The sequence below is a fragment of the Aspergillus lentulus genome, assembly GCF_001445615.1.
Source record: "Aspergillus lentulus DNA, contig: Alt05, strain: IFM 54703, whole genome shotgun sequence".
Taxonomy (NCBI): domain Eukaryota; kingdom Fungi; phylum Ascomycota; class Eurotiomycetes; order Eurotiales; family Aspergillaceae; genus Aspergillus; species Aspergillus lentulus.
The window spans coordinates 1688897-1711797 of record NW_028322121.1 but is presented as its reverse complement, the minus strand read 5'-3'; the positions used below and the strand labels follow the sequence as shown (position 1 = coordinate 1711797).

General features: G+C 47.2%; 6 protein-coding genes across 6 annotated transcripts; 2 read left to right on the top strand and 4 right to left on the bottom strand.

Moving 5' to 3' along the window:
- Positions 1 to 650: 650 nt before the first annotated feature.
- On the top strand, positions 651 to 1405 carry ALT_3215 (uncharacterized protein; the record flags this gene model as incomplete). The annotated part of the gene is made up of 3 exons (XM_033561714.2): positions 651 to 826; positions 885 to 1222; positions 1287 to 1405. 3 exons carry the CDS (start codon positions 651 to 653, stop codon positions 1403 to 1405), a joined length of 633 nt encoding a protein of 210 aa, XP_033417605.2.
- A 3701-nt stretch (positions 1406 to 5106) lies between these two features.
- On the bottom strand, positions 5107 to 5863 carry ALT_3214 (cyanamide hydratase; the record flags this gene model as incomplete). The annotated part of the gene is made up of 2 exons (XM_033561718.2): positions 5107 to 5594; positions 5644 to 5863. 2 exons carry the CDS (start codon positions 5861 to 5863, stop codon positions 5107 to 5109), a joined length of 708 nt encoding a protein of 235 aa, XP_033417609.2.
- Positions 5864 to 6727: 864 nt separating this feature from the next.
- Positions 6728 to 7753, top strand: ALT_3213 (NADP-dependent oxidoreductase; the record flags this gene model as incomplete). The annotated part of the gene is made up of 1 exon (XM_089599519.1): positions 6728 to 7753. One exon carries the CDS (start codon positions 6728 to 6730, stop codon positions 7751 to 7753), a length of 1026 nt encoding a protein of 341 aa, XP_089456262.1.
- Positions 7754 to 14343: 6590 nt separating this feature from the next.
- Positions 14344 to 15088, bottom strand: ALT_3212 (DsbA family oxidoreductase; the record flags this gene model as incomplete). Its single annotated transcript, XM_033561720.2, has 2 exons — positions 14344 to 14991; positions 15044 to 15088. 2 exons carry the CDS (start codon positions 15086 to 15088, stop codon positions 14344 to 14346), a joined length of 693 nt encoding a protein of 230 aa, XP_033417611.2.
- A 3468-nt stretch (positions 15089 to 18556) lies between these two features.
- On the bottom strand, positions 18557 to 20645 carry ALT_3211 (uncharacterized protein; the record flags this gene model as incomplete). The annotated part of the gene is made up of 5 exons (XM_089599518.1): positions 18557 to 18567; positions 18642 to 19398; positions 19471 to 19740; positions 19811 to 20537; positions 20596 to 20645. The coding sequence occupies 5 exons, from the start codon at positions 20643 to 20645 to the stop codon at positions 18557 to 18559; spliced, it is 1815 nt and encodes a 604-aa protein (XP_089456261.1).
- Positions 20646 to 21517: 872 nt separating this feature from the next.
- On the bottom strand, positions 21518 to 22616 carry ALT_3210 (alpha/beta hydrolase; the record flags this gene model as incomplete). Its single annotated transcript, XM_033561726.2, has 2 exons — positions 21518 to 22443; positions 22508 to 22616. 2 exons carry the CDS (start codon positions 22614 to 22616, stop codon positions 21518 to 21520), a joined length of 1035 nt encoding a protein of 344 aa, XP_033417617.2.
- Between the last annotated feature and the right edge of the window lie 285 nt (positions 22617 to 22901).

The following is a 22901-nucleotide window of genomic DNA, read 5'->3' as shown; positions in this document are numbered from 1 at the left end:
CTTATAATCGACTGGTAACCTTCTCAAAACGCACAGTGCTTTTATCTACAGCTAATTAATAAGGACCAGGTTCTGCCCTCCAGGACATGTGAGCGGCATTGGTTCCTCAAGCTGTGGCAACAGGGTATGATCCAATATACCCTCATGAGCCCTTCAATGGGTTGCATGACGAGGATGTTGCAATGAAGGTGAGATCATCTATGTATATAGCGTGATGTAAACAATAATGCAACCTAACCTATGAACACGCTCCATTGCTAAATTCTAGAACACTTACATTTCTTCTACTTATACAATCACACTCTTCTAATTTAAGGATTGAGGCATAGTTTTCTAGTATAGATAATACTAGAAGAGAGGGAAAGGAAAATATTGAAAACTTTTAACATAAAATGTAATTCTTTCCGGATCTAGTCATGTTAACCTCACCTCAAAAAATCATCTTTTAGTATAATGAAATACACTTAGAGTCATATAGACTTCTATGATGTCGATGATTTTGTGGAGATACAGATCTCTTGACGTAAGACTGTATCCGAACAGCTGAACCTCGCTGAAGAAGGAGAAACAGAGATTATTATAAATACCCCCTCGACAACTACTCTAATCTACGGGGATCACAGTCTCATAGTTCACTGCATACCACAATCATGAATCAGCAAACTTTCCTGCTGCTGCTTGGTGGCCTCGCTTCTCTGGCCTCAGGCCAGTCTGAGTGCCAGACAATTGTTAGTTGCAAGTCTACGTCGACGGTTACAACAACTGTCCCAGAGGGCACATGCACTCCCTGTCCGGTAACTGTGCCGACTACAGGAACCATTTCTGGGTAAGCCAGTCCCAAGGCCAACTGCAGCCTGTTCCTAACCTCACGCCGCTTGGATTAGGACCTCTGGACAAGCTTCTGCCGCAAGTCCAGCTCCTGCCCCATTATGTACTACCGTTGTCCAACCCTGGAACCGAGTCGACCTCATGTGGACATCCGAACATGCGAAGCCTGGACCGCCAGCTCCAGGAATCTTTTCTTCCAACTTTGACTTCGAAACCATCCTCACCATTACCGACGATTATCAATCACTTGAGCGGTTTGAGGTCTATCAGGACGACCAGTTTATTGGCAAAACATCGGAACGCGGCCCAGGAAGTACAGCGAGAAATGACGTCAAAGACGCTGATGAGGCCCTTCGACTCGGCTACTCCCAGGGCTATTTCACCATTCCACCAGGTCAGTTACTAACTGCGCCTTCGATACAGCGAAAGGCAGCACTGATTATTGAGTCACATATTAGGTCCACACACATTTACCGTCACCTGGCTAGAAGCGGCAAATAACCCAGCGGTCGCCATTCCAGGGTGGAGAGGAGGCTCGCTCCAATATCGCTTCCAGCGGGTAGCACCGTGTGCTTAGTGTGTGGTGCTCTGGGTTAGAGACGGGAGTGGAGGAGGCTGGGAGGAGTGCATGGCCAGTATGGGAGAATGTGAGAGCTACTTATATTGTTAGGACGTGTTACAGGTATTCAGTCTGTAGGAAATTGGGCAACAGTAACCATTTAGCAGAAAATAATAAAGAAATAAGAAAACAAAAAAAGTAAACCTCGGTTGAGGATAAACCTTCTGTGCAAAGTTCTAGCCCTGCATGGGAATCACTTCCACTTAACTAAGAGCCACTTTAAGCAGAGCAATGCACGAGCGGACTCACGCAATAAACTGATATTAAAGTTATAAAATACTTATTTTCTATTTAAGAGAAAGATGCATATGTGGGTTGTTTAATGACAAATCAAGGGGAGATATTGATAATGACAAATATGTTTCCTTGGGACATAAGTGGAGTTGACCATCCCTGAGAATGAGGTCTCTCATATACTTTATGTAGTGGCTTTTCTTCATCATGCTGGTAGTCATGCTGCTATTAAATGGTTATTAATCCCCAATATCAGGTCACTCACTGATGGCTATCTATCATTCCCAGAGTCGCAGGCTCGCAGCTAATGTCTGCAAGAATTGTATAAGCTTTTAATTGAATTCTACTCTAAAGCTGCTGCTTTTACTATCACAGTGGAGTAGATGGAGAAAATGATACTGTGAGTTAATTGCAGACAGTGCAGACCAATGGACTCCATCAGTGAGAACATTATTGCATGTAGTTGTAGTGACTCCCCAGATTGATACTCCACTCTCTGGAGCCTAGATCTATCCGATGGTTCGGGAATCGGGCCAGCCTACTCCCGCCGTCCCCAGCTCCAGCTCCACCTCCAGCAGCCAATCAGCCATTTATATTCCTTGAGTCTGTATCGGGTTAGCGAAGGAGATCTGAAACTGCAATACAATGGAACCAGCTCCATTTGAACCTGGTTTTTATCAGGTGTGCCGTGTGAGTTGTTCAGATAAAATCTTCAGCACTGCAATCCGTTCGAGTGCCTCTGTATGTCTATACCCCCTTACCCCTTGTTCCCGGAAGTAAAATTCAAGCTGACAGACATGCATCGCATTAGACTGTCCACTACGGCAAGCCATTGGAACAAAACTGAAAATACCTCTGTAGGTATTTATGAAAATAGGACTTTACGACTTTTCTGCCAGCAATAAGCACCCAACTGTTTTTAGATTTCATTTTATCTTACCTAAGGTATATGCGATCATATAGTAGGGGTTTGAATGATTCGCATCATCATACAGTAAGGGATTCCAATAAATCTGAATCGTCATATAGTAGATTAGAATCATCATATAGTAGGGATTCAAATAATTTGAATCGCCATATAGTAGGGATTTGAATCATCATATAGTAGGGATTCGAATGATTCGAAGCGCCATATAATAGGGATTCGGGATTTGAATCGCCATATAATAGGGATTTAAATCATCATATGGTAGAAATACCAATTGGTCTGGAAATGTAATCCTGCTTAGGCGGAAGTCTGAGCGGTCTACATACTTATAAAACACCTACAGATGTATTTCGGTTTTGTCCCAATGGCTTGCCGTAGTCGGGTACGCCGTACGGTATTCGGGGTTGCCGCCATTCATTCTATCAATCTATCTATCTACTGGCCTGAACAGCGACGCGCTGACCGACGATAGCTTTTGCAAGTTGTCAAGAGGCCCTGCAGTCTTGTGCCGCCTTACATAAGGAAGCTTTGCGCGTTGGTTCGGAAGGTCGACATCTGGGAGTCAGTTTATGCTTCGAGGTGATTGCGCACAATGCAACGTTCCTGTTACACTTGTCGCCGGCGGCATGTCGAATGCACAATGGCCCAGCCGCCCTGCAAGAAATGCAAAAAGGCTGGGTTAGAATGCTTCGAGAAAAGGCCTCTTAGATGGGCCGAGGGTGCAACTTATCGAGGGAAAAAGGGAACGTTGTCAGCCAAGATCGCATCAATTCCTTCTACGGCTGTAGGCGGCAACTCCAGAACCACGTCGACAGGAGGCCAAATGCTTGCTAAGTCTAGAAATCAGTCAGTCATAATTGGTACTGATCTCAAGGGTAATTTTAGTTCTCTTACATGCCAAGACCTTGCTCTTGTTGGGGCTCCCCAGTGCGATGTTTCTGTATGTAACGACACCATCACTAACCGAATTACTGTGGATGATACAGAAGCCCTGGAACCCTCCAATCTCAGCATACCATCCAGCCTGGATGATCCGTCCATCATTGGACTAGAAAGAAGCTCTAGGTATTATCTATATTATTGTAAGTCTTGTATTGTTCAAGTTGCTTTAAGGACTGTGCCCGATCAATACCTGACGCAGACGCAGATAGCAAATGTGTATGCAAGCTGTTCATCATGTATGACAGCAACAGGAATCCTCTGAGGAATTTAATACCTGCTGCTCTGGGCCATCCTGTCTTGTTAATGTCCATTCTTGCTCTTTCGGCGCGGCACAAGGCAAATGCAGCTCGAGCGTTCTATCAGTCTGAATCAGCAATACATTCCGGGCTTGGATTGCAGAGTGCCAGCTACGACGCTCTTCACTTCAAATATAATGCGATACAGGGACTCTCAAGGGCACTGGGAACTGCAAGTCCATCCCAGAAAGATATAATAGTTGCCAGCGCGTTCGTCTTGATTTTTCTCGATCTCCTGGAGTCAGGGAGCGACAAGTGGAACTTTCATCTGGAAGGCATCAAGAGCTTAATCGCCCAAATCCCAGCATCCCAGGCGCCACGTACGATGCTTTCGCAAGATATGGGCACCACCATTCAAGGATTACGTGACTTCATTCTCAGACAGATTTACTTGTACGTATGCTGACCACGAAGCCTTGACCAGGAGTACGTGCTGACGAACGTAACTGCCGCAGGATCGACACGTTCGGAGCGACATGTACACGTCCTCGGCTACTCTCCTGTTCGACTCCTCCATCACAATCAGCCACGCCTCTCGAAATGAGCGTTGACAGGGCGTTTCTGGGATGCCCTGACCAAATATTAGGCGCTCTGCGGGTCTTCTCAACTTCAAGGGACATTCTTATGAGGTCAGATCGCTCTGACACGGTTGACTTGTATCCGTACATGCAGGAAGTAAGGATGATGCTTGATTCTACGCAGAGTTTTGACTGCCACACCTGGGCCTCAGGTTTACTCCAGCCTCATTCGTGGACCCAACCGCTTGGAATGCTCGACAAGGTGGCGCAGTCGTATAAGCTCGGCGCTCTGATATATGGCAAACGTGTTCTTGATGCTCTGACTGGAGACACGAGTTCGCAACACGATCTCGTTTGTGACTTGGTTCGTGTGATTGACGGTCTTGGGAGCAGTGATTCCCTATTCAAGTGCATCCTGTGGCCTTTGTTTGTTGCGGGATTGGAATCCCAACAAGGAGCTCACAGAGACTTCGTGACTAGTTGTCTTGAAAAGTTTTGGTTCGAGACCAAATGTTTAAATGCGGTTAATGCTGGGAATATTCTGCGACGGTTCTGGAAGCGGGAAGATTCCGGAGACTTATCCTCGTCCCAGTGGATATTCAATATAGGTCAAGTAGAAGGTGATTGGCTCCTTATATAGGTGGTCTTAACACTCTATTTATCTGCATGGCAATATGATATAGCTAATATGGTCCGGACATGACGAAAGGATAGACCTTCATCCTACTTCTCATCAGGGTGCTAGCTTCTATTCCTCATAACACTGACCATCTTTTTTGTGTGACACCAGGGCTTGATTGCTTCCTCCTTCTGGATGACGCTGGAGAAGAACGTGCGCCATTCCTCCGGCGGGTGCGCCCCCTGGACCTGGGCACGGGTTGTATCATGAATCAACTTGCCAAAGTCTTTGACGTATGGGTGAGCCCCGACGTTATCGTAGATTGTGGCAAGCTGGATGAGCTGGCCGATGTACGTGATTGTCCCATGAACTCCGATATCCTGGTGTCGGATGATGGCCTCAGCGACCGCTTCGGCCTGATCGGAGGTAGCGCCGAAATCATTAAGGACATTCAGAGCCTTGATACCACCGTAGATATCAAAGGACATCCGAGTTGCAGTGAGGTTGTGCTCAGAAGTACCGATGTCGTGCAGCAAACATGTCAAGGCCCAGGTACTGGGGTTAAGGGCACTGGCTTGCTTAGGGAACTGCTGCTTGGTGATAACCATTCCTAGAGCCGGTTAGCGAATAGAAAACCACGGAAGCGCAGTGCTGCATACCGTAGTAGTAAACTCTCATAGAGTGGTTGAATGTTTCAATGGGAAGATTGGTCTTTGCATATCGCAAAGTTTTCTCGACAATGGGGTCATCAATTGGAAGCTTGATCTCATCGAGCGATAGGGCTTCCGGTACGTTGATGAAGGGTTTATCACCAAAGATGGCGCCAGCATTAGCAGGCATACTGGTCCAGCCATTGACTTCAACTTCGTTTTGACACATGTTGGGAGACGACCTAGATAGAGTATGAAAATTCACTTCAATTAAAGCGCGCTTCTTATGACAGCAAGTACTGATGGTATGTGAGAATGGATCCAACGGCCATTATATAGTCATTCGCTAACCTCCTGAATAATGGTTGAGCCGATTTAATTTGATTTGTAATATTGACCAAACTAAGAGACCAAACGCCATCCGGTACAGGTAGGACTGAGTATGCTACTATTGTCCTCAGGCTTTTCCCCCCAGATGCGATTGTTGCCATCGGACTTGAGGGAGAACTGTAAGCTTCTCGTACATCTGATGTTACCTAAATAGGAAGTCTTTTGGAGTGGGTCTCTTGAGATTCTTCAGCCCCGCATTCGTGCTACTAGAGACCCCGGCTCATGTACACATGGTTTGACTTTGGCTTATAAATACAGCCTTACTAAGACTACCGTCATCATGAGTGGCAGTACCATCCAATATACCTGATTGTAACACCATTACCCAGCTAGTAGGCTGACCGCTCAAGATTGTATCTAGAACGGCCGAAATGACCGCCACCTCTACTTAGGTTGGCCATGCGCCCTTTCGTTCGGTAATCCTAGTATTTGTATGCCGAGATAACCGTCTGAAAGGGTCCGACCTTCTCAACCCAGTGGCCATCTAGGTGATCTATATACTAAGGTATGGAGTGAACATGAACCTATCCAATCATCATTTTAGTTTCTCTCCCTTCCAATCACCGCCTATGAGTACCTGACCGTACTAGAAATACGTTTGCAGTCTCCAACATTATACTTTAAAACCATCACGTTGGGGCTGCACTTAGAGAACAGTGCTTGCAAATCGACATATTAAAGAAGACATCGAGAATCTTTCGCAATGCAGGCAATTCGTGTGGGTTCAGCTCCTTCATCTGCCTCTCCATATTCGTCCTCGAATCCGGCACCGTCGTCAGCTTTGTACCTCGATCAAAACGTGCCTATTCCTAAGCTGTCCAAAAAAGACGAACTCCTTGTCCGTGTCAAGGCTACAACGGTGATTCGTGACATGTTGACGTGGCCCGAAACCTATCGTCAAGAGCATTCCATTCTCGGAAACGACCTGTCGGGTATTGTTGCGGAGGTCTATTCGGAGGATTGCAAGTTCAGACCGGGAGATGAGATATTCGGAATGTCGAACGTGACTCGTGCATCTGCGTGGGCCGAGTACTGCATCGTGGAGGAGGATGAAGTCGCGTTGAAACCAAAAAGTCTATCCTGGGAGCAAGCCGCGGCTATTCCTCTTAGTGCACAAACAGCATACGAGGCCTTATTTGACCGTGCAAGTGTTCCTGTACCCTCCGTTGAGGATGCAGCGAGAAACAGATCGCGCACCTCTGCCGAACGGCAGCACCGGATTTTGATCACTGGTGCCGCCGGGGCTGTTGGAGTCTACCTTGTCCAGCTGGCTTCCCTTGCTGGACTCCACGTTGTGGCTGCCACCAGTTCGAATACGCGCAATGCAGAGTTCCTTCGAGAGCTCGGTGCTCACGAGACGGTTGAGTACGGCATGCTGGAGAGCCACAACAGCGCTTATGATATCATCATTGATACAGTCGGCGGTGGCGTGTTGGCCAAGTGCTGGAAATATGTGAAAGAAAACGGCACTCTTTTATCTGTGGATTCGGGGAGCTACAACTTTGCTGAGGATCATGAAAAGTGTGGTATACGTAGGGAGGGCGTCCGCGCTTTATTCTTTATTGTGGAGGGAAGCAGCCAGGCTTTGCACTATTTGGCTAAACTTGCGGACTCGGGCCTTGTACGTCCTTTTGTTGCTGGGACGTATCCCCTTGCAAAAGTACAAGAGGCGTACGACATTGCCAGCGGAAGGTATCCTGGGCGTGGAAAGATAGTTCTTACCATCTGAATAGACCGCTGCCATACGACATCTGTCAACTGAAGACCAAACGCGAGTCTCTTAATGTACCTACTCTGCCAGCTCTATTTGTGGAGGAATTAGAGATTATGCGCAAACATGATCGGAACGGTCGTTACAACACTCACAAGTGCAATAGCTATCCATCCCTGCTTCAAGTATTCCCTGGTATAGGCACCTAACCTGTACGGGACTTTTTCATGGTCATTACTGTACCGCAAAACGTATCAATGCGGCCCATGATAGCCTGTCTAGGGAGCACATTTTCTATGGTGAATTGGAGACAGCCGTGTTCTTCAACAGCAGAAAAATAGGATTAGCATCGCTTTTGTCCCATGTCTTCCTAGCCAGGCAAGACATCTCAAATTCTATCTTTCAGCATGCATGCATTGGGCAGAGTTTAGACAAAAAGCAGCAGGGGTTTATCAACAAAAGGAGAGTTGAGTACGGCTTCTTAAGAGTGGGCTGTCTCACGGGGAGTCAGCAATAGTAATCAAGTTATCCAATCAGCCATTGGAATCAAGTTATGAGGTAGAAAAGAAAGGGGGAAATTACATCTCCACCTATGTTGCTTAGCAGTAATAGCCTATGCGGTATATAGAAGAAGCTATAAGGATGCCCTTGACATACAGTCTATAAGCATTGCTAATGACTTAATTTAGTTCTCTGTAGTTCTGGACGTAGAGTTGCATTCAGTCTAAGTTTAGGCGAGTTTAAAACAGTTAGCACTAAACCATTGCAATTTTAAGTTAAAGTTTTAGAAATTAAAACTAAATTAGATCTATTATAAGTTCATTTCTCTACCAGTCATATCTGCATTATGCCAGTGCGGCTGTGTTAGTATCAAATAGATTTAATTTACCACTCTAATGAGAGCGCCTCTCTATAACTGTCTTCCACTTACCCTTTTTAAATCGTTACTAAGGTCCATTAATAGCATGCAGAATGTGTGATGGCCGTGTAATATAATGATGCTGGTGCTGGCTAAGCACAATTTCAAGCGTGAGGAGAAAGAGAAGAGAGTGTCATGGGGGGCGCCCTGCGAGACAGGTAGCGAGACAGCTAGTGTTTAGGGAAATTAGCATGCTATATACAAACAGTGCAAATACCATTCAGTACCTAATTCATCACCAAGTGGCATTACCACAATAAGAAGAAGAAAGAGCAGCAAATTAAGTAAATGCACTTCCCTTCATGTGAAACAGAAGGTGGAACTACTGAACCATCTCCTGTGGCTCGTGCTGGTATTGAGGCTTGTAGTCATTGCTATTTTGATCGCGCCTTTTCTGAACTTAATATCCAGTTGTATGTTAACATGGAAAACCGTATAGTCTTTGATCTGACCTTGGATATTTGTCATTCTTTTCTTATTCTTCCCTAAGAAGTAGCCTTGTTTAGTATAGAGAAGGGGATGGTCATCTAACACATTTCTGGAGAGGCCCACAGATCGAATTACTTGGAAGTCACTGTCGTAAAACGTATTAGAAGCAAGTGGCTACAAGGCTTGGTGAATCCACTATCGTGCTCATTTATTGATTCCGAGCAGGCCCCGGCACGAATGACGAGTATAGATTCGCATCTGCTACAGAAATATGGAACCCGGGTTTAAGTTAACAGAAACTATACGTTTATAGATGCGAATATAAGACTGTATTTCTTGATCGTCAATGTACGTGGAGAGAGCTACAGTCCAAAAAGGGGCACCCTAATACCGGGATCGTGTGTTGGATGGCCCTCAGATGGATAGGTCGTACCATTCGCATTTATTTGATGCTTACCTCGTCTGTGCTATATCGCATATTTCTCGCTTTTCTTATGGGGCCTGTACTGAATCCATAGCGCTAGCTGCACAGTACTTGTGTAGCTTGGGGCACAGAAACAGGTGTGAATGTGATGGTCTATTTACTAAGCGGCCATCCGTGTGGCCCTATATCAACTAGTGGATATTGGACAAATCATCAAGTGCCTTTTGCCTACCACGTATTTCCTCCATAGGTTTCAAAGATCCTTGAATACGTATATGAGTATTGGGTAGGTAGTCGTGTAGCCATCCACATTTGCAGGATTATTTTGGGCAAAGAAAAGGAGAAGAGTACAAAAGAACAAAAGAGGAAAAAAGAAGAAGGCAGAGAGAGAAGAGGATGCAAATATCTCATTCAAGTACATGCATTCCAGCTCAATATCTCTCCTGTGGAATGTGCGTCCAGACCCAACTGTCCCCAATAATCTGCTTTATTCTTTTTATTACATTCAATGCAAGGGTTATTTAAACAATTTGCTACAGACTTGAGAAATTCTGCTTTTCCTAAGCTTATAACTTAGACCTATCACTCTGGTCTAAGTCAACGTGGATGGTTTATGGATGGCATGATTCCGTTTTTCGGCTGTTTGTTTTTGTTGGCATGGCACTAAAGCTCTGCTGAGGGTTGGCCACAGCTATCGCCTCATACCATGTTACACCTGCGCAGTTCACCCGATACAAAGAGGGAAACTGCCCTCGGAGTATAGTGTCTGATCTTCCCCACCATTCCCTGGCACAGTTCTGCCCTGCGGCCTCATATGCAGTAAATATAATGAGGAAAGAGGAAAAACATGCATTGATAGCTAGGATCTTCTTGTATTCTTTCTTGCTAGACAGGACTTCTTCTGATTAGCTCCACTATACCACTTCTCCCTCCACTTTTTGGGATGGATATCCAGGAAACCGGGCGAGACGCAATTCACCATGCGAAAATTCAGACCCTCAACCGACAGACATTTGGCTAGCTTCACCACCCCGCTTTCAAGGCCTTAGGATACTACCGACAGCTATCCATAGCTGCATAGCAAGAAGCAAAAATACTACAGCTTGTTTTTATTGGCCATTCACATGCATCGAGGTTACGGAGACGTGAGGGGGGAAATAGAATATATCAGATGTCACTGGTAGCCAACATCCCTCCTCTACTCCACCTGGCATTCTCCTAAAAGTCTCTCTGACGTTAGATATCCAAGCTTCCTGAAGAAGAACTTTGGGAATCGCCTGATACGCCTATGATTGTTTCCACTTCCACCTGTGAAAAGGCCGGGGTACTCAAAAAGAGCTTGAATAATAACCAGCGTAAGACGTTGTGGCCGGCCTTTTTCATTGGGAGGTGCCTTCACTTTGCCGAATTGGAGCATATTAGTAGACATGGATAAGATGCACTGTTTTCAGCGTTTTCAGCATCTCCACATATTTTGCAGCATCTAACTTATCTCAGATCTCCAGAAACTGGCTTTCAAGAAGGTGAAAGCCTGTTACTCGGACTTGGGGGCACCGGATAGCATTGGCAGACAGCTCGCTGTGATTGCCGCCTTACGCGTATCTTTTCGCAAACTTGTGCCAGAGACTTATTCCTCCAGTGATTCTCGAAATGGCCTAACCAACCTTGACCAATAAAGATATGCTGATCTGTCTAGCCCATAAGGCCCTAGCGTCCTTACCAACTACCCTACCTGAATCATCCTCAGCTGGCTCCAGGATGTGTGACTAATCTGGTCTACTTGTCAAGGGCCCAATCCATGCACAAGATAACCAATAGGTGATCTACATGAGACTACCTAGTTAAGTCTAGTACAGACCATTGTATACAGGCCATCCCAATGTGGTTGGCAGACCTCAGCGCTTCAATCAGTATTAGGTTGTAGGCACCAGCTCAGCCTGCTCAGTACCTAATGCACGCTCTCCTTGGGAGGCTGTTTTACAATTTCTGCCTCATCTCCTGTCGCAGAGCACGCTTGTACTGTGTTGCATTTGCTAGACAGCCTTGATGTGTCTGATGTGTACCGTCCAACCAGCCCTGTCCTATGCACTGCAATGTCACACTGTATTAAGTAGTATGGGCGAGTGCGAAAGTCCCTTACAGTGCATTCATTCCCTTGCTTGAAGCCTTTTTTTCTCCTACTATACAAATATTAATTCCATAATAGTGTTTCACCACTGTCACCAACACAATTAGCTCGCATGAATAATGGAACTTTAAAGAATCACTAAAGAGAAACAGACAAGGAATGGAATGGAGTTGACCAGACTCTATTCATCCCTAGTGAAGCATTGTGCTACATCAAAGTTCAGCCCCTCCATATTTCTAGCATGTCAGCAATCCCACCGTACATGGGCGACTATCTTTGCTCCCGGGAGCTGAGGAAGAGAAATCTTCTCACTTGACAAGCATGCTTCATTTACCTAGCCAGAGGAACCACAATCTGCCTCTCTCCACTCCTGCTTCAAATATGTTAGAAGCAGGACGAATGGCAAAAATACCTCATAGTGATTCACAGGTTCCTTATACTCAGTTTCAGTTGCTAGTCACTTTGTTTTTTTGAAAAAGACACTCTGGCATATATTTGCATCGGGGAAAGCAACCGCAAATCGATTATTTATATCTATCACACCCCACGTTTGAATTCTGTCAGGCCACCAAATTCATCAAGCAAATTGCAGTTACATTGGGTCCTATTTCCTGTGTTTCCTACCCTCATCATCTTTATTTCACAATGTCAGATCACAAAATCCAAGATTCCAAAGAGCCAAACACCGAAGGTCACGCTCAGTGGATTACTATGAGAATACACAACCACCTCTCAGGCACCGTATTGGTTCAGAATGCCCATTTAGACTAGTACTGTACAACCAACTGCCGTGGTTAAGTGTCTGATTCTAACCATTGGACATTAGTGGAAAGTTCTACGGCTATCATGACAAATATCACGAACTATCACCCAGCCAGATCAATAGTATCGAAATCCAACCTGACAATATGGAGGAAGTTAACTCTTGCGGACGAGACTCTTCGCCGACTGGTACTCAAGGGTCCATTGACCTATATACCCAAGAGGACAAAAACAAGATCTGCCACGTTAGATGGAACTGTCCCTACGTTGGTTCCAATGACTTCGAGATTGACGACAAAGACAGCAGGTATATATTGGAGAATAGCTCATGGTCAAAGGGGGGTTCCCTGGGGTACATAGATATCAATGTTTACAAGAGGCCAGGATAATACTAAGTCGCCGCCGTGGTCGCCATCTTGACGGCGCAGCAATGAAAGGATTATGCCATTGCACACAATCTGTTCTTATATGCTTGTGTGTGTGGAAAATGCCTGAATGTTCTGCATCCTCTATAGGGAGCGAGATATTCCAATAATCTGAGATTAGACCAATCATTTTGGTTCTCACGTATGGATGCAGCTATTAGACAAGAGGCTAAATCAGATTAGATCAGATATAGTGCAAACCCAACGCACGACTCGTCTGGTTGTTAGAGTAAATTTCAGCATACTATTTGTGGTTTGACCTTCTATGTAGTCCCTAGTGGTTTCTAAGTATGCTACCTTAGACAGACAAGAGAGTTAACTCCCTGTATAAAGCCCGACTGAATGGTAGATACCTCAGTTTGCCCATTGACGTTAAGCAATGCCTCCGTTCCAGGATTGGGCCTTTCGCGACTACAATGTGTTTCTATTTACATAAGGAGTTGATCAAATGCACTGATTTGTGAGAGGAAGTGCTGTAGATGACCTCGTGATCTTGATTGTAATAATCAATTCCCACCTTGACAGAGGGTGTGCCCCATGGCTCTATGTGTCGATGCTTTCTCAAAGCAACAGGTATACCATTCATGTAACACAAATAATGCCCACATTAACAATTCAACCTACAAGTCGATTGCCAAAACCAAGTATGGCATCTGTCTTCGGCCGTTGCGGCCTGGCAAGCATCCGAGAAGGGACCACAGTTAACTGCCAATGAAACCATGGATGTCTTGTTTCCAGGTACGGTCTTGTGTATTTGCAGACTTATTGAAATCAACTCTCAATGTGACGGATACCATCAGAGAATAACAGATGTCAGTCTGAGGGCTTGAACTCAAAATGAGCTCAATTGCTGAGGTCAGCATTTGCTTAGGAAGCATCACTTGGCCTCCCGGGACTCTATCCGCCTCACTCTTTTCAACTCCAGGCAAATGAACCACAGATTTTGGAAATTACGTTTTTGACATTCCGCCTTCGCCATCACCTTGTGCTGACGAAGAAGACAGATTCTGCAATCTCCTGCGACGGACTGGTGCGACGTGGTGGCCCTGTAGGGAGGATTGGGTCAAGGTGCAGCTGAGGTGCAGCTTGACGGGAGGGACATGACCAAGGAAGAAGCAAAGGTAGTGGAGTTTGATTAGCCGACGGATGGAGTGGGTGTATGGGTATTGAGGTTTGCAAGTGCCGAATAACTGCCAAGGGATTTTGGGAGAATGCGTTTAGCAATGAATATGGAGGAGAAGATCCAGATTATGAGAGATCAAGGATATGGCGCTACCTTTGTTGAAGTTATCACGCAGGTGGAGGAACTATATGATTGCTAAATACATTTTGAGGCCTAATAGTCTTGTGATGGGTTATGGGTACCTGCAGGGAGGAATTTTAATATGCCACATGCAGTGCAGTGGCCGGCTCGTCAAGCAAAATACAACTATCAAGCTCTGGAAACCGACTCTGGGGATATGGTAGACTACTAGTTGTACATAACAGTGATCAACATGCCCAATAATCCTTACATGGTTGTCAAGGACCTCCTTCACTTCCCTCCTCTGCCTTCACCTTCCCCATGATCTCCATAAACTCTTGCAGATCCTCTCCATCCCACTCATACTTGCCTTGGAAAAGGAATCTCGGAACCCCTCTAATCCCTTTAATCTCTCTATTCTTCCTTGCCTCCTCGTCAACCACATTACCAACATCCTCCGCCAGCCACCTTTCCACGACCGCAGCCTCAATCCCCGCCGCTACCGCCGCCTCCTTCAACACCTCCGGCCGAGAGATATCCATCTCGCGGTCATGGTATGCCTCGAGCAGCTTCTCCACAAGCTCCCCATGAACCTCCGAACTAATCGTAGGATCCTCCCGACTCAAATAAACCAGGCGATGCGCATCGCGCGTGTCCGGCCCAATCATGCCCCCGCAGTTAATGCGGACCCCTACGGACTGGGCGATCTTATCCAGACGCTTGACCATCGCTGCACGCTGCTCGGGCGTCTTATCCTTAAGCCGTTCATCGAAAAGAACAGACTTGGGCACGCTGCGCCCGTGCTTGTTGGGGTTGAGATAGAAGGGGCGCCATTTGATGGTGATGGTGTCGTTGCGGCCGCCTGGGTAGGTTTTGCGGTACAGAGCGATGGCGCGGTCGAGGCTGCGTTTGCCGATGTAGCACCACTGGGTTTGCGTTAGTGGGGTCGGATGCGGGCTCTGAGGGGGTGCTACTTACGGCGCAGATGAAGTCGAAGACTATGTCGATTTCAATGACGGTCATTGTGTGGTGGGTGCCGGGAGAAGCGAGGTTGTTGCTGGAGACAAAGAATGATGGTGATGGCGGGGTTTATATGTGGTGAGCCTGGGACATCCCTGTTGTCATTCCAGCCACTTCATCCAGGCAGACAATTTTGTGAAGCATTTTGCCTGATTACGTCCGATAGGACAGGTTCTGAGGCTTCGGCGATTGGGACACTCGAGAATGCGTATTGCGTCGAGGACAGTCTTACTATCTCTGCAACATCAAATATGCGAACCCCCCAGCTGCTGGCGGTGCGTCGGATAGAAGGAAGAATGACAGCAGCCTGGAGAAGCATTTGATTGTATTGGGGCGGTTGTGGGCTGAATACGTAGACGTCGAATCGGTCCATGTAGATTTTACGCAATGTGACGCGTGTGATGTGATCCAGGCTTCTCTTTTTTTTCTTGTATAATTAGTAATTATGAGATAGTGTCCGGAATACCTAATAATAATAAGCAATGAAACATCCTGGTCAGCCACAGCATCCACTTTCCCCAACTCAATGTTTTCACCATCTTCCAATAGCCTCATCTCCTATAGGCTAACACCAATAATCCACCCATCGGAGCCGAATTTAGAGCCTTCTGGACATGGTGGCCCTGCATCGGCTGCCGGCCCGTCCTCCGTAAGACGGCTGCCTGAAACGGCGGCGTAATCGCTAAGACTTAAAAAAGTGTCGTTGAATCAGGGTCGAGCCAGCCCCTATCGATCCTCCCGGTGGATCTGAATTTCTTAAACCAGCTATATACCTGCCCATACCACCCCTATGCCCGCGCTTGCGTTAACATCTCTTATCCTTTCACACCCAGCAGAAGTAAGACTGTTGGTAAATGCAACATGTCCTAGAACATACCTAATTAGACTGATGTTAACGCACTCCTTGGCCCTAGACCAACAGCCAGGCTAGGAAAGACAAATTATGCCTAGGCGGCAAAGAACCTGCTTAAGGGCCCTTGGGTCTCCTTTACCGGTAAGTCTATTCTTATTACATTTTCCTTGAGATATCTGAACTCTAGATCTAGGCTGGATTGGGCAAGGCCTCGGAGTGATATACTAGCTACAATGATACAAAACATAAAGGTTCATAGTCTGTACCGCCCGTACTGAGAAACCACTTCAGCGAAACAACATAAATGACCGAGACAGATTCCTCAGGTGAAGGCTAAGATAAGATCATACTTGTATTGGCATCTTGGCCTAGAATTGTAACGCCAAGGCTGGTGCCTGGGGCCACTTTTGAAAGTAGAATAAATCTACCGGCAGCCTCACGCCTGGCTTGACCCTTCCAGAAATGAATACTAACGACCTTGTGTCTCGGTTATCCAGCGTGCGGACTCTTCCTTCTGTGTGTCTGGAGGAGCTCCAAACTCGTTTGGGGTTGAATTGAACAATGGCGCTAGACTTCTCGAGGCAACCAGGGAAGAGTATGCTACCTGCAAGCTGTCACGTTTGGGTACCGAGACCTATAGGCAAAATATCAGAAAAGCGTGTGATATTGCCTAACTTGCTCTTCTGGTTATCCCGAATTATACTTGAATTCAAAACCGGCGCTCGGGCCTCGTCTCCATTAATCACTTCCTAAACAGCTTTACTAAGAAGGACCTAATCCTTTCTAGACAGAGTCAGATCAATACATCTTCCCCTCCACAGCTTACTCCTCTTTCACCGACCTCTCAACAATCATCTGGTCAGAACCTTTCTTCCAGTCTTCATAAGTGCGATACAAGTATTTCTGGGCGGTTGGGTGGTTTCGATAGTATGTCTCATGATTAATCTCACAGACACCATTCTCCTCTCCCTTGTGGTCGACGCAGAAAGGGCGATTGCATAGAACACATAGCTGGGTTGGGAGTGTATCTTTCAGGTGTGGCTTCCTCAACCGCATTTTGTCATGGACGTGGCATGATCCAGAATCCAGAATATGGCTCTGGAGGTTTATTGGGCTCAGAACTAGGAACAAATCCTGTGTGAGTTAGGGAACTTACCATTATATAATTTCTGATGGAGACTGTGTTTGTCTTATGATAGTGGGCAGTGGAGGTTCAAGAAATGGATATTCAAGTGGGGAGAGCGGGGCAGTTGAGCAAATATTAGTTTATAAAAGTTGCGGGGTTAGCTAGTCTCAAACTAGATGCCATAACAGTATCTTGGCACTAGCATAGGGACTGGATGACAAGAATTAAATTTTTAGTAGGTGTATAGGCAGAGAGGTTGGGCAGCAACAAGGTGCGTCCAAATTCCCATGTGATGTGAAATACCACTGTATGAGAGATCACAAGGCAGATAGGTAAGACATGTTTAGTTAGTCACTGTATTATAATGCTTCAGTATGAAACTTGGTATCAAAGCACAGGAAAATAACCCAATATTAGCTTGGCGCTTTTTGTTTAGGGCTTCTTGAAACAAAGGAAAAGTAAAAACAGTTGCACCATTTTTGCAACCTAGTGTACTAGCTCTAATATAAGGCTAGGGTTTAAAAGTTGCTACTAAATTGCCTAGCAGCTGATTTTCAGCATGTGCACCTTGGTGAAGGGCAAAGAATCTAACAAAATAATTATTGCTGCCATTGGCTGCAAGGCCTTGTTGATTAAGCTGTAGCAGGTTAGTATGAGCAGCTTTGCATCTGTGCGGTTATCTACTTAGCAGCTGAATGCTGCCCTTCCTAAACTAGATGTAGCCCTGCTTAATGCTAGTATTACATCCCTTAAATATACAGTCCTGCTATCTAGATGGGAGGCCGGCTTGCAGGCGAATACACTTAACTGCCCCTCTTGTAATTCTCCTGATGCCGATGCTGAAGTGGCCTAGTAAGGGCACCAGCTATCTGACCCTGACAGTCGGCTTTGCGCATCTCTATGTGGAGTGAGCGGATCTGCCTATAATGGACCCGGCCAAAGGCGAGCGCCCAATAGGCGTCTACTATAGATTTTGAAGTATTCCTGGACGGAATTCAGTTGCACGAGTAGCCCTTTGGAAGAGGGTGATCCCAACTCTGGACTTGTTCTCAAGCCCAGGTTGCTGCTTGGTCTGTAGAGCGAAGTATATCGTTCCAGAGCCTGACATCAGCTGCCAGGAATGCCTCTTTGAGAACAACTACAATTCAGCCTGTAGGATGCGCTTGTACTGGCATCATTGGAAGGCCGGTGCAGATTGCAAAGAAGCATGAGGAGCATCCCGAGGCGGTTATCGGCCCAACGGGTGAAGAGCCAAAAGTACTATTCTTCTAGCCTTATTGACCAATCTAAGATAAGGCCCTGCCGCTTGCAGGTTCTTGATGCTAATAATATTCTCACTTCGTTCCAGGGCGTCAGGAACCACTAACATCAGGATAAAACCGCCCCGGATTCTCCCTCTGTTGCTTGGATTCGCTGCAACAATTGTACATATGAGCTGTTGATACTCCAACAGCTGAGCGAATTCATCACCGCAATTGACTCATCCAACAATCTACGCGCCCCCTGGTGACAAAGCAGATTACCAATTCTTGGAAGCTTGACGCAGCCTGATCCATTCGCAAGCCACCTTTTCGTACCCGCCGTCTCCAAACACTCTAGGTTGAGGACGGCGGAGGGTTCCATGATTCGGCCGGGACCTGGACAACCTCTCTCTAGCAACCCGTACCGCTGGCAGAGCGTGGAATATATCCACAGAACAAGCACGGCTCTGAGTAAAGAGGCCAGCGTTAAGAAATGCACGCAGCGATTCAAGCGGATTGTTTCAAACACCTGAGCACCATACAACACCGCCAGACGCCCTTGAAATGGTGCTTTGGCCCATTGACTCGATAGAAGATCCCACGACGTGTCGTCCATTCTCCGGTATATGACCCTTAGGCAAAGAGATTTTATTCGCAGGGTTGGACTGTAATGGATCATCAGGCCCGAGCAAAGCAGCACGCGGTGGAGCACAGCTGTCTTTGTGTGGCCCTCGCCGAGTTCTTCTCCAAGGAGACTCTTAAGTGTTGCTGCCGCTGCCAGTCTCTGTTCCGACCAACAACCCTGCGAGGAGCTATCTGCATCGTCCTTTGTGACGATGCTTGTCAGATAGTGCAGGATAGTCTGCTTTCCAAGCGTTCCAGTCTGTGACCATGCCCATATCCAGTTTTGATTCGCAATGGTTCGACGTAAGGACGGTACCGTGGAAAAGCTCCTGGCTTCCATGATTTGAGCCCATTGCTGAGCGGTGGCTGCATCCCAGCAATCATCCGAGTGCGGAAGGCAATTCTGCAGCTCGTCCGCCGTCATAACATGGTTGAGCCCAAAGCTATATTTCCACCCGAAATCAATCAGCTGTGAGAGAATTGGAAGTTACAAAACTGCCATCGATGAAGCTCGAGTCTGAGACATAGACGGAACGCTTACCCAAATGGCGAACCCTGCCCGTCGACGTTCCTCGTCATGTATTGAGAGCTGCCATTCTTGACCAAGCGGGAGCTGCAACGCGGATATTTGTGCACGAGGGAGAGTATTTGAAAGAAGTCTCTTGCGTCGTGCAAGAGTAACTGGGACGGCCTGGAATAGCTCTGCCAGCTCAAGGTCCCTTCGATTGCCCGAGTACATCAGGCCTAGTTGATTGAGAAGAATAGTTTGCGTGATCCAAAGCTCACGACTGGTGCGATTGCATTGTTCACACTTTACTCGCATTTAGCTAGTTAGCCAACTGTGACCGAACTGACACAGGGGTCTTGCAGTGTAGCCTCACTGTGTACGATGTATATCGTCGGATGAGCTCATGCATCGCCTTATGACAGGCCTGCGAACCCTCCAATTCTGAGAAATGCGCGCCGATGGCCGCAACCGTAAGAACAAGGAATGGATTCATCGTCGCAGGGGAAAAGGTAGGTTTATGCAAGAACGGAAAGACAGGGTGGAAATGCTCAAAGTAGAGCTGGACCCAGGCATTGAGAACGCGAGCAGGCGGGATGCGCAACTCGATAAACTTGGGATAGTTGGATTTGGTTTGCAGTGCGGTAGCCATCTCGAATACCTTCAGTGGGACACCGTCCGGGACCTGCTCGACAAGGGCCAGATTTTCCTTCTCGATATCCTCGCTGGCGATAGTAGTCATGTCAGGAAACACCAACTGAGCGTCCAGCTCAATGGAAGCCGGAGAGTACTGCCTCGGGTCGATGGCATCTTTATCCATATCTGGTTCCTGAATGTTACCATAGAGCCCGGCGATGGCGGCTGTGGCGGATGCTGCAGGGGCGGATAGCCCCATGTACTCGTCGTCGAAACCAAAGTTGAGCCACTCATCAAAGTCATTCCAGTCCAGCGAAAAGAAGGGAGGTACCGTGATCGTATCGATGGCTCCATAGGTCGCTTCGGCGTGGGCGGGGGAATGTACCGGTCCCTGGTCGTGCAGCTTTTGACTCTGTGGATGAGCTTGCGACACTACGTCTGTACTAAGCGGACTATTCGTAGGCTCACTGCCTGCTTGATCCAGTTTAGAGGGAAGGCTCAGACAATGTCCCCTAGGCAGTTGACCAGTGCGTGTGGTAGATTGTCTGGTGCGCTTGGAGACCAGATAAGAGCATTCTCGATGCTGGTCGTAGCAACGCTGACATGGCTCCGTTCCGTCACATCGGACTTTAGATAGCCGGCATGATTCGCAGGCTTTTATGACTCTACGTCTTTTGGCCGGTGGCTTCCCCGTGTCCGTCTGATGGACAGACGTATAGTGGCGGGCGAGTGAGTCTCTGCTCGTCTAGTGAGCGATTGCTGTCATATATGTACCAGTAGTCAATGAAAAGGAAAGGAAAGAAATCAATCTTACCCGCGGCTAAAGATCTGCTGGCAATAGAAACAGGAGAAAGGCTTCTCCTCTGTATGTGACCGAAGATGCCGCTCGTAGTGTTCTCGTCGGTTGAAGCTCGTCTGACACGTGGTGCAGCGCATGTCCAGCAACTTTCTGGGACGAGGCATCGTGGGTTTGACTAGAGATCCATGGAGTGGATGAGCAACTACAAAAAGATACAAGACTCACACATCTCTGAACGACTGTTTCAGAGCTTAAAGGTGGGCCTCCACGGATGTGCCCGGACTCCGGAGTTCCCGGACGGTCTAATAGGGAAAGCGTGTGTAGATCATCTTGGCAATAGGGCAACCTGGTACTATGTCTGGCCTGTATAAAAAGAAGGAGAAGAAGACGAATACCGTAATACTGCAACAGAGCTGTATAGGAAGGCATCAGTCGCATACCCATACTTTAGGCTACATTTTGGTATCCTAGTCAACAGGCCAAAACAAAGAAACAAAGAAACGCATGTACAGTCCAAAATCATATCTTTAGTTTGTGCTAGAGACAAGGTGCTGTATGCCGAGTATCGCATATTCAATCCTGTTACCTTCCGAGTCTGGCTGTCGCTATGTTGGTTGGCTACTGGGTAGCACCATGTGCCTAGGCTACCTAAACATGTTCGGCCAAAAACTCGTAGCCTGGAAGGACACTCTCCTTAAACTGGACCTCATCCCTTGACAGCCCAAAATCAAAACCATGTTGCCCTCCTTCCGCCAAAATCAGCTTCGACTCCACCCCCAGTCCCGCCAGTTCTTCATGCGCGCGCCGCGAGAACTGCGGGTCAATAAACGTATCCTTCGTTCCAGTCAAGAAGATCGTCGGCGGGAATGCAGACGAGAAGAAGGTTGCTGGGTCCACACGCGCAAGGTCGCCGTCCTGGACACATCGCTCCAGATGTGTCCCTTCTTTGAATGCTAGAGCCAACCAGGCGTCCCGAGGCTTGGAAAGATCGGGCATGGGCATGGTGCCCGGTACGACAAACTGCTCCGGTGCGACAACGGTCATGGAACGGGGTGGCTCGCTGAGAACACGCTGTGCAAATGATCGATCAATTGGAGGCATCATTTCCGAGCCGGGGGTCGGTTGGCTCCAGGAACTGTCAGAGAAGTAGGCAGCTGCGTAGAATGCTGCAATCGCTTGCGGGGGGTCAGGTAGGCTTCCCTGTGACAACGAGGCAAGAACGTAAGCTATTTCCTTATGCACGTGGGACTTGGAGAGGAGGGATCGGGACAATGTGGTTAAACCCACCAAGTGTAAAGCCAAAGTACCACCGGACGAATGACCAAAAGCGACAACGCGACTTGGGTCCAGTGTGAGTCCTGCTTCCCTGCGGATCAGCTCGGGGAGCGTGGTTTTCACCCAACGAAAAGCATCCCCCGCATCCTGGATGGGGCCCTCGTAGAGGGAGACATGTGGGCAGAGACGGTAATCCGCCAACACAACAACAAATCCGAAGTCGAGAAGTACCTCTATCTCTTCGAGATTGAAGAGAAACCTGGATCCGATGGTGAAGCCGCCTGCATGAAATCCAATAGCTGTTTTGATGTACAGTTAGTGCTGCTTGGTTCTTCTAATTCAAGCAAAGTTGAACTATCTTACCAATCGGTAGCTTCGCGCCTCGGTTTCCCAATCCAGTCTGAGGCAAGTACACAGTCGCTGCGACGTCAAGGCCCTCGACGGTCTTGTATACAAAATCCTTTGTGGTCATGATGATCGGTACGTCTCTGATGGTGTTAGCACCGGTTTGGGCCACCCTGGAAATTAGGAATACTATGTTCAGTGAATTGAAATAATCATCTGGTGAAAAAGGGCCCCTCCAGTTATGTCGCCTTTCTATACGGCCTCGTAAATGATCCGATTTTCCTCTCGGTTAATGTGGTACGGAAACCCAATTGTCTCGGATATTGTGGGGTAATAACGATATCGGAACTGCAATCTCGCATTCAACCAGCAATCCACTGCATAATCTCGGGCTAAACACCTGGATAAGAAT